Genomic DNA, 11,457 nt, shown 5'->3' with positions numbered 1-11,457 from the left:
GAAGGCCTATTTTGCATCGCCAAGGTGATACGACCAAGGAGGTATCACCTCAAAAGACTTAATGGTTCTGAAGTACAGCGAGCTTGGAATACTGAGCCTCTTTGCCCCTATTACTAGTAATTTTGAACTCGCTCTTAATTTTTAATTTCCTTGTAAACTTGTAAATAATATCGTTCTTAAGTAAATTTATCTTGCATGATCTTGTTCGTCGCAATGTTTTTACAAGCTTTCTGTTTGCATATGTAACATTTGTGGAGTACGTAAAATTGTAAGTGCTATCACAAATAGCTAGAAAATATTTCTTTTATTCATGTAATAGAAGTACAGAGAAAATTAAGAAGTACAAAAATAAAGTTACAAGCAAGTTTGTGTAGAAGCAGGAAGAAGCGATCACTGGTGTCCACTTCCAAACCTTGAGGGTGCGACCTCGGTATCCCCTGGTTGGTCGCCGACCACCAGGTCAATTGCTGGGCCCTCTAGGACATATTCCTCTAACTGATCGTCCTCTGGATGAGGCTCTTGTCCCTCATCCTCCTCGATGTCATCATTAGCTTCAGCCATGGAAATGAGGATGTTTTGGTAGTCGATCGGGAGGTTGAAAAGGTCCATCCTCGGGTTCCGTGGCCACAGGCTATAGATTGCCGAATCGCCCAATCAGTGGCCTTCTTCTCAATTTCCAGGCTTTGTCGCTTCATCTGATAAGTTAATGAAGCAACCTGCCCTTAGGATAATTCGAGGTCCGTTTTCAATGCTCTCTTCTGCTTCTCGGTGTTTTCCCACAACCGAGCTCTTTTTTCCTTTGCCTTCATGGCCCGTTCGGAGTTCACTTGTAGCTTCTACTCTTTCTCACCACACTTTTTGGTGAGTCTGGCCACTAGCCACTGTCCTCTGGAGCTCTTTGATCTCTTCCCCTCTCTTCTCAAACTCGGCCTTTTGGAACTCTACTGTGTGAAGAGCAGAGTTCCTCTCCAACATGTACTGGTTCGCCTGAAGGTGATATTCCTTTGCCTCTGCATCCACAGCCACTAGGTCCTGCTTTAGCTTCGCATTTTCTTCCCTCAGCTCGTGGAGCCCCTTAGCAGAGTCCAGGTCGGTTTTCTGTTGGGCCAAGTGCAGGGCGAGCAGAGACCAATGTTTTAAAAACCAGACTGGACTATGACCCGTTCAAGGGTTCGGTTTTCGGTTGGATCGGTTAGTTGGACCGTATCCTGTAAAATTATTTTTAGTCCCTAAATGGTTGAAATTCATCAAAAACACCCCTATAATACTCCCTTAAGGTTTGAAATATATCAAAAACACCCTTATCACACGAAGATACTAGTGAATTGTGGCGGCAATGACGATCGACGACCAACTGAAGTTTGACATCATGGGGCTTTTGATGTATAGGTTCTGACGAATCTAATGGTAGTGTTAGGGAGTTCTATCGACGCCGAAAATTGCTGGAATCAAGAAGGAAGTCCGACGGCTAGCGTGAACTTTAAGTGGACGACGAGCGACGAAGGCCACTAAAAATGGATGGGTTTTGTTGTGGAGATGTCGTCAAATCGAATGGTGGTGTTTTCTCCGTCGAACGATGCCGAAATCCAGCAAAATTGAGTTGGGATTGAACTGCGACTCGGCACTATTCTGGCTATCCAACAGCGGCTCAATCCGATTTAACTGAAAATACTAAGTTTTAGAAGATACCAAACCGGAGATACCGTTGGCTCCTGGTCGAACCGGTCCGTTCGGACAGTCTAGTCTGGTTTTTAAAACACTGGCAACGACTACATGAGAAAGGAAACAAGAGTTAAACTCTATTTCTTTGAAAAAAACATAAAGGGTATGAAAACCAACCAATATTGGAAAATCCTCGACGAGGACGAGCTGTCTTGCCTGGCTTTGCAACTAGAGCGCTGAAGTAATCAAGTCCGCTGGTCAGGAGGCCACAAACTCTTCAAAAGCCTTTCCAAGTTGGCACTCCAACAGGGTATACACCATCGGTTGCAAGTGTTTCGAAAGTTGTTGCATGGAGTCCAACACAGATGTGCCAGCCCTTAGAGAAGCTGGCACCTCGCCAGCCGGCTCTTTGCCCACTCTCCTTCCGAAGGCTGTGGCCTCCCCCTGTCTTTTATGCAAATGCTCTAGGACTATTGTAACGCTAGGTATGTGCTCCAAGGTCTCCTTCGAGCGAAAGGCTTGGTAAGGCTACGACCTACCAGGCTGCACCCCCAAGCCCTCTAGCTTGGACTCTGATTCCTCAGCCTACTACTGTTTTTTCTTCTTAGATTTTTGGCCCATGGTTTTCTGTTTAGGGCAAACAGCCACGGGCCGGGAAGTTTCCCCTAGTCGTTTTGTGGCTGTTCATGCTCCCACTTGCACTCCTCCGATGGGGGTGTCGCTAGGGATCGCCTTGGCTGACTCAGTGGGGGCGACCTGGGGAAAAACGAACCCCCTGACCCTTGACGGTCTTGCGACTCTGGGTGGCATGGTCGCTACATGAAAATATGATTAGTGAAAAAGGTCACTACATGCAAGAGAAAGAACTTTTAAAGTCCGCAGACACTTACCAACTAAAGGTTCCAGGGATGCTTTAGAATTGAAGAAACCATATTTCCTCAAGTTGGCGGTAGTCACGAGCAGTCTCGCGTCGCGACTTTGCTTAGGCAGATTACCGAATGCTACTATTCGACTGAAATCGGTCAACGTCGACAACTTGGTCATCTTGTTTCCTGTAAAGAGACAGGAAAGCTCATTAGAAAGCGAAGACTGAAGGAAAAGAAAAAATTCACTAAGTAAAAGAGGGGAAAACCTACTCGATTCCCTAAATTGGCAGACACCATCATAGTGAAAAAAAGAAAAATTTGGTTTTGTAGGCCCCGACATTACTGGGGTAACCAAATATGCCTCCCTCGATCGTAGATTGCTTCGAGAGGTAAAAAGAGTCTCTGTCCTTGCTCTTCTTCTAGTAAAGGAGTATGTAAGCTCCAACACAATCAATTGGCCGAAGTCATTCTCACCACATGCGGTATACATAGCAACAACTATCATATACGTGTTGGGTGTCATTTGCAAAGGTGCGACCTCGAAGTGATCAAGGATTGACCTAATGAAGGGGCGGAAAGATATCAATGCCCTGCATTTGAAAATCGCCTCGGAGATCACGGCCATTCCCTTTGGGGGTTTCCGAGCTGTATACGTTATGTGCTAGTAGACTTCTACACTAAGTGCGTATTGGTCCATTGCCTTCTGTATTTCATCTCAGGTGGCCAATGATAGAATCTCTTTACGGGACTTGCTGAGGCATCCTACGCTTGCGAGCTTGTCCCCTCGGTTGTCTTGGTCATTGAGGCATCCATTGCTCATAATGTCTTAAAAGGGGTGACACGCAGAGGTTACTCAGTCTTTGTATAGTATTCTGTACGACGACGTGGAAGAATATAAACCCTAATGTATCTCCCTTAAACCCTAAAAAAAAACCCTTGGGGATCATCCCCAAGGATTCGTGCCCTAAACACTCACTCCTTATGAAAGAAAAAGTCTTCTCCTTATGACTGCCCATAAACACGCACCGCAAAAGTTCACCAAACAGTTCACACCCACCATTATCATCAAGACAAGCTATCCACAAAGCAGAAAAAGAAAAGTGAATGAGAAACCCTCCTTACCTCTTGGCTGTGGGGAACAGACTTCTTGCTGTAAACGAAAGGTGCGCACCAACTGAAAAATGGGGAGACTGGTCTCGTCAGAGCTTTTTTCTTCTATGAAAATATGAGTTTTATGACATTGCTTGAGGTGAGCTTGGGGTTTTATAGGGGAAGGAAGCGACGATTGATTTTCCCTAAGTTAAGCAACGCTTGGGCGAAATACATTTATTGCTGTTGATTGCGACCATGTGTCATCAATCTGTGAGAAAAAGTAACCGCCACGCTTCAAGAAAATCAATCGACGCTTCCCTCCATTGAAATAACCAAGCGACGACTCAATTCTCTCCTCCACATTAAATACGCCCTCATCCGCATTTAATGCCCTAAAAGGGAATGTCGTTTCAGCATGACTTACATTTAATGTGCATGGTTGGCACTTATTGCGCACAAGACACGTCTGTCAAAATAAAGATTATTTTATTAAGGATTAGTTGTTAAGCGCAATGGATAAACATCTGAAAAGGTCGTTAGGGCAGAAGACACTTCGCTGCGTATTGATTACGAGACAATGTGATTACTTGTCTTTGGCAAAAATATGCCAAGTATTATTAGGTCGCGGATCAAGGTTAGGATTTGAAGCACATCGGTACGACACTGAGTGGAGTTTGATCCAGGTCGTTGACTTTGTAGAAGAGGACCATCTCAGGTCACTTGTAGAGACATTTGTTACGACATCCTTACAGCCTGGTCAGCTTGACCAAGCGTCATTCGAGACAAGTCAAGTCGCGACATGATTATGAAGTTCTCAAGTTTCAATCCTTAAACCTTAAAAACTTGGGAACTTCTGTTATGCCTGAAAAGTTAGGGCTAACGGGGACTCTCGCCAGCAAGAGCCAATCAGGGCTCAGGAAGGTTTTGTGCCGTCACTGCGCTGCCACATCGCGTAGCGACGCAAGGGGCATGACTCCTGTCAGTGTAGTAGGTGAGTGCTAGACTTGCGAACGGTTAGGGATCATCCACCTGTCCAAGCCCTAAGCAAGTTGAGGATATTTCTCGTGCAGATAACCAATGAGACGCAAAGAAGGATTTGTACGACACCTATCCACTTGCAGACTTATAATCATTACCTTGAAATCTCCCACTATAAATAGAGGACATCCCTCTCATCTATGAGATTAGCTAATCTTAGTCTAAAATAGCTTACACAATCTCTCTCTTTTTGTACTCTCTCTAGATTGTAACTTAGCTAGCTATACGCGACCTGATTGTACCCATCTATTAATACAATAGCAATGGACGTAGGATTCACTTTTGAACATCCGAACCACTTTAAATATTGCTTCTCATTCATTATTTCATTTTAACGGTTTTTATCACGTGTGATTTCTAAGTCCGTTTAGCATTTTTTACGTGCGAGTCATTTGTGTCAAAATCCAGCATCAACATATACACACAAAGTTTACAATACGTCAATAGCAGTGTAGCGCTATATATGTAAAATCAACACCACAAATGAACAATGCTTAAGGCTAGTCTAAGTATAATAATTTTTTTTTTCTTTATATTGCTAGAAACTGAATTAGTCATTTATATTTTATATTTATATTTATAGTGAGTAATAATAATACTAGTGTTGTATTCCCGATGGGTTTGATTCTTTTTATCTTATATGATACACGTGTAAATCAAAGAGGCTAACGCGTAACGCACCTACGAGGTCGCTGTCTGAAAGCGCTACCTCATCCATTCCACCTCTCACTTTGCTTGAGTTTGAAGTAGGGATGGGCATGGGCCGGGGCGGGACAGGGGACCACTGTCTCCGACCTCAGCCCGAAAGCTCAAGGGGATTCTCCGGTCCCGGCCCGAAGCCCGTTCGGAGAATTCGGGGAAACCCCGAAAAAAACCCGTTCCCCAAACAGGAATTCGGGGAATCCCCGAATTTCCTGTTTGGGGGATTTTTGTATTTTTTATCCTTTGTTTTATACTTTTATTATTCTTTTCTCTAAATTGTATATACCAACCAAAAAAAAAAAAAATTGAATATATAATATACATATTAAATATAAAAACCATCATACTAAATTATAGTGAGTTATTGATTCATTATAATCAATCAAACAACCAATAATATATTACATATATATTATATATGAACGTAAGATTATAGATAATAACATATTATGTATAAATTATAATGTATAACATATATATATATATATATATATTATTGTATAATGTATAATTGATTTTCAAATATTAAAATTAATATATATATAATATACGGGCAGGGCAACACCTATCCCAGCCCTGTCCCCAAATTTTGGGGCCAAATTTAGGCCTAATCCCGGCCCGAATCTCGAAAAATTTGGAAAAAATCTGTCCCTTTTGGGGCGGATCCCCACAGGGCCGAACTTTGTGCCCATCCCTAGTTTGAAACGTGAGATACCGTGACGAAAGCAAAAGTAAAAAAAAATAACACATATATGATATAGATATACCATTATCAAATGCGAAATATTTACACAAATAGAAAAATTAATATACTCATGTAATTCAAGCCGTCCGATTCATCATCTACCATTCATTTTCCGAAGAACTTTAAAAAAGAACAAAAAAAAATTAAATTACTTTCATTTTATACCATCGAGAGCACACATCATCACATCACTCAATCATCAGATTCCAAAACTGTTCTACTTTGAGGAACACAGGCGTTGTCTCATTCTCATCCTCAACACGCTCAGCATGCTCACGCTCAACACGCTCAACAGGGTCATCCTCAACATTCTCAACGGTGTGGGTCATGCTCAACACGCGCACGCTCAAGCTTAAGCTCATGCGCACACGCACGCTCAAGCTCAAGCTCACGATGAAGCTCAAGCTCAAGCTCACGATGAAGCTCAAGCTCAAGCTCATGCGCATGCTCAAGCTCACGCGCATGCTCAAGCTGAAGCTCACGCGCAAGCTCAAGCTCACGCGCAAGCTCATGCAGACGCTCACGCGCAAGCTCAAGCTCACGCAGACGCTCACGCCAACGACGCTTAGGCCGAAGATACTCATCCTTACGCTCACCCTGAATATGGGCAAAAATGTTTAAGGATAGTAACTGTTAAGTATTTGGATAAAGTAATATAATAATAATTATTAATATGAAAAAATTAATTAACAATAATACTGATCACTTTTACGTTTACATTAATACATTAAAAAAGTCTTATTTGCTAAGCAAATCGTTTGGCCGGTTTCTACTCCAATCAAAACCATGGTCCAATTTCTTCTTCTTCTTAATAATTATATAATACCTAATCCATATTATATATTATCTGTTAACGATGCTATCATGAGTTTTCCCCGATATGGCTTTTCTTAGACTTCCCAAAGTCTATATAATATTAAATTAGAGCAAACTAATATGTGAAATATTGGTTATAAGAACATAAAGATAATTTTTATGACGTAAAATGGAAGAATCCAAAGTAATGAAAACTTTAATGTACATTATTGCTAGTTTCAGGTAACAATACTCCTAATTTCTCAAAATAGACTTGAAAAATCTTGAAGAGTTGAAACCATTAAAGTTTGACATGACTTGATAGCAAAATAGTTTATTTATTTATTTTGTATACTAATATATCTCTTGCACTAAATATGAAATTTGTTTTATAGCCTAGCCACCCTAAAACAAAATCCTGACTAAGCCATGCTACTACAAAGGTAGTTCCTTAATCTCAAACAAGTGATCGTATGATTAGCATCAAATATAAAACTATATAAAAGATATTACCATTATAATCTCGGCAGGATTGCAAGGCTGTTGTCGGGAAGTTTCTCCAACCCAATGCCGACTGCCAGATCTCACCCTGGGTCCTTGATCATCTCCAAATAATTACACATACATAATATTAATGCCTATTAGCAACAAACAAAAATTGAGAATTACAGAATCAAGCAAAATTAAAGTGAAAATGCTTTTTACCTGTTCTTTCTTCTCTGAGAGGTCGACAGTGGATAATGGCATCATCACATGATTCTTTTTTACTAGAACATGGAGGATTTGGCACCTTCCACTGTGTTTCCATACAATCAATGCCATTTGAACCACCATTTTTTTTATGAATTTCAGCATCGTTTCCATCAATATGTCCTGTCATTTTAACCTTCGAAACATTTTCAACCTCTTCGAGTGCCATGTCAAGATACTTCTCAACTATCTTATGACTTCCCTCAAGTGCTTCACTTCTAGTAATGACCTTCAAAGCTTTGAGCACAAGTCTACAACTAAATGAACTTGATTGCCCTTGACTCTGGTCAGCAGTAGGGTCCTCCCACTGTAAATGATCGGGAAAATTAACTAAGCTCTGGCTGTGCTCAGGTGGTAGGATATTTGTTTTCTCATTGCTCAAGTAGGAGTTACTATGATTAACACAAGGGAATGATTCTGGAGAATTTGCAACACCCGTCCCTTTCATCATCCCAGCTTTCAATATAGGAGTAACAATGGCATCTTCCTTTAAGCTATTAGGGGACGGACATGCATTATGCCTTTGATTTGGAGCATTAGTGTCATGATTGTGCTCCAGAACAATGCGGGTTATCTCCCATTTTCCACTGTCCTTGTCATGCGTAAATTGGACCATTGCATCACAGCCTATTCTTGTCTCTTTCCTCTGATACTTTCTTGCCTTGCCAGACTTATTCTCTGATCGAAACCCTTGTGCTGAACAGTAAATATATCGTTTTCTTATGGTTCCATCTGTCAACCATTGTGTCTTTCCTCTTCGTACTCTGAAACCCATTTTGGTAGCATAATTTTTGTAAAACTTATACGCTTCCTCCTCAGATGAAAACACCATCCCGAGCTGTGGAACTTACAAATTCATTTCACATGTTTCATCCTTTAAATTGATTGTTGACTCGGATTGCATGTCGTCATTTACCAACAATGATGGGCTTTCATCAGCCTCATAATTTTTTGATGAAATTGGAGGAATATTGCGAGTTACATTCTGAACAGGATATAATAATAATAAATCAAATATATTGAGTTATTAGCAAATATCATGTATCATTATTTAAAAGTTGAAAAAATTGCCCCAAACATAAAAGAGGGAAATAACATAACATGAGTAGTTTAATGATCAATTCGCCAGTTAAATTATTTCAAAAAAATTTGATCATTAGCATTCTCTTTAAGCACATTATAACATGTAAGAATAAGCAAACTATAGAGCCTTGAGGAAATGCTTAAAATCGAGATCCAATTTAATATAACACTACTAATAATATTCTTAAAAGAGTAATGTTGTACTTAAAACATTAGTATGCTAACTTTTCTATCCCATTAATATGACACTTGATTTGTAATAGTTATATCACTTATCACATCACCCTCTCAATTATACAAGTAATTGGAAACTAACTTTGTAGTATTACTCTCACTATTACCACCATTGTCGTGACAATGTTTGTATTTTATATTAATTTTCAAAATACACATGTATTTTATTTGACAAGAATCAATTGTGTGTCAAAATTAATTGGGTTGAAGTTACAATTGCATTTCATTTAACTTTGGCTATTTTCATGAGTGGCAAATCTAGAAATAATGACAATTTTATGACTTATGATTATGCTCAACAACTATATAATTAGCATAAAAGAAGATACCATACCCTTAACGAAAAAATCCTTGCAATCCTTTTAATCCCTCTCAAATGTTCTTCTATAGACTTATATTCCAGTATCAAGTTTTGTAACTGTTATCAAGATTCTATACTTAAGAATGCACTCAGGTATCGCAGATTCAATGATGCAAATACTGCTACATTATAAATTCTTGACAGCAACTAACAATCGCAGATTCAATGATGCAAATACCGCTACACTATAAATTCTTGAGAGCAACTAACAATAGCTGACAGAGTTATATCAATCCTATTTTCAGCAGATTCCTTCCCATAACAAGTCATAACCTACTTAAAGATCCTAAATTAGTTCCACCACAATTTTGGTGAAGTTTGTTATGATTGGGGTTTCTTTTTGTGTTGTTCTTCTTTAATTATTTCATTTATATTGATTTGTCTATTAAACCACATGTTTGATTAAAATCCTAGATTAGCACAGGGTGTTAGATCCCTGACATATAATTAAATTACTATAAGAGTTCTCTCAATATCACCAGCAAGTAGTATCAAAGCAAGAATTCCCAATTTAAAGCATATGATGGGCAAACAAATTTTAATGGTCAAGGAAACTGAGAGTTTAAACGTTTCTTCATTTTTATGTGCTAATTCTAACAAAACTAAATGTTCGAAAGTTACTCATTTAACAATCTAGGGTCAGAAACAAAAAGTGAAGTGCCAATTACTGCTAAATTTAAGTTCTTGCCACCATGGAATCTAATACAACATAATCAAATCCCAAATTCAGAATTCAATAGTAGACAAACAATTATAAAAGCATATAAAATCACGAAATGTTACCTTGTCGCCAGGCCCTATAATTGACTTCCCACTGGATCCATCCGTTGCTTTTCCTTTGTAATAATAAGTATTTTCCGGTAGGAAACGTTGTACGGAAGTTTGACTTTGAGTTTCTGAATCGACTGACCAACACTCACTTGAACTATACATTCCTGAGCTGCCACCGTAATTTCCATGTCTATCTCCAGAAGTCGAGTTGTAAATGTAGTCCCATTCACGATCGCGTTTCGAGGACCATGCTTCCCTAAGAATCTGATGATCTGACATTTCATCATCTTGACATAACAGTGCTTCAATGTCGGCGTCGGAAAATAACTCATTTGATAAATCGGTGTCGGACAATAAGTCATTTGAAATATGGGTGTCGGAAAATAAGTTATCTGAAAAATCAGCATCGGGAACATTAGTTCTAGATGATATATTATCAGCCATTGACTTGTTCCGAAAAAAAAAAAAAAGAATCAAGGCAGAAGATGCTACTCTTTTCCGTTTACTCCAAACCCACCACCACATTTTCATCTCCTGCTAAGCCGCCGCTTATAAGCCTCCGCGTTTGGTTGAAAACTGAAGATAGGTAGTCCTCAACAGTCAACAGATGGGTAGTCCTCAACAAGTCAACANTTTTTTTTTTTTTTTTTGGCCCCTTATATATCTTCTTTCATTGAAAAGAATTCAGAATTGTGTTTAAAGTTCAAAAAGAAAGAAAAGAAAAAAATAATGAAAAAGGGCATGAGGGGAGGGAAAGATTGCTTATAATAATTGACCAATGTGTCATATTTGAGGACACTTCACACACTTATAATGAGTTTATCAATTTCTTTTATCTTGAAAGTTTTAAGTAATTAATTATTTGATTGTTAAATCATGTGGGCTAAAGTTCTTGTAATGTTTAACTTTTCAAGATGGAGAAATGTTTTTAAGTTTTTCATGAATAGATCACCTTATCTTGTCTCTTTAAATTTTTATGGAACTTCTGATTGATCTTATGCCATATTCTATTTTGTTGTAAGTTTTTGTTTTCTTTTTGAAATAAAAGTCTTATGTTTTTGGGTTAAAAGCCGTCAGTGAGATATTGTGTGTCAACATGTTAGTGGATGTTTCAACATTTGGTTCAATTTTCTCTTGTGCTCACTTTTGTCCGTAATGTGCAAGCATCTGTTTTAAAAATATAATAATAATTTTTTTTTAAAGTGGTATTTCGTCCTTTTCCAGAGCTTGTCTTTTTATATGCGCCTCATGTTTTCTCTTTCGCAGAAAAAACAATCTCTCTCTCTCGAACTGCCGCCTCCATCTTTGCTTTCACATTTTTTTTCTTCTCACAGTCTCTTGTGTGCCCTACATTGCAT

The 11,457-nt window shown here is 38.9% G+C and overlaps 1 protein-coding gene across 1 annotated transcript; it reads right to left on the bottom strand.

The window, feature by feature from the left end:
* Window positions 1-846: 846 nt before the first annotated feature.
* On the bottom strand, window positions 847-10,558 carry LOC116143685. Its single transcript, XM_031429126.1, has 7 exons — window positions 10,112-10,558; window positions 7,606-8,635; window positions 7,414-7,505; window positions 6,522-6,702; window positions 2,553-2,714; window positions 1,690-1,769; window positions 847-1,098 (listed from the first exon to the last, which is right to left on the bottom strand). The coding sequence occupies exons 2-7, from the start codon at window positions 8,480-8,482 to the stop codon at window positions 847-849; spliced, it is 1,644 nt and encodes a 547-aa protein (XP_031284986.1). The 5' UTR covers window positions 8,483-8,635; window positions 10,112-10,558.
* Between the last annotated feature and the right edge of the window lie 899 nt (window positions 10,559-11,457).

Source organism: Pistacia vera, unplaced genomic scaffold (assembly GCF_008641045.1).
Source record: "Pistacia vera cultivar Batoury unplaced genomic scaffold, PisVer_v2 Contig432, whole genome shotgun sequence".
Taxonomy (NCBI): domain Eukaryota; kingdom Viridiplantae; phylum Streptophyta; class Magnoliopsida; order Sapindales; family Anacardiaceae; genus Pistacia; species Pistacia vera.
The sequence above is the reverse complement of the archived record's forward strand: the minus strand, read 5'-3'. Positions and strand labels throughout refer to the sequence as shown.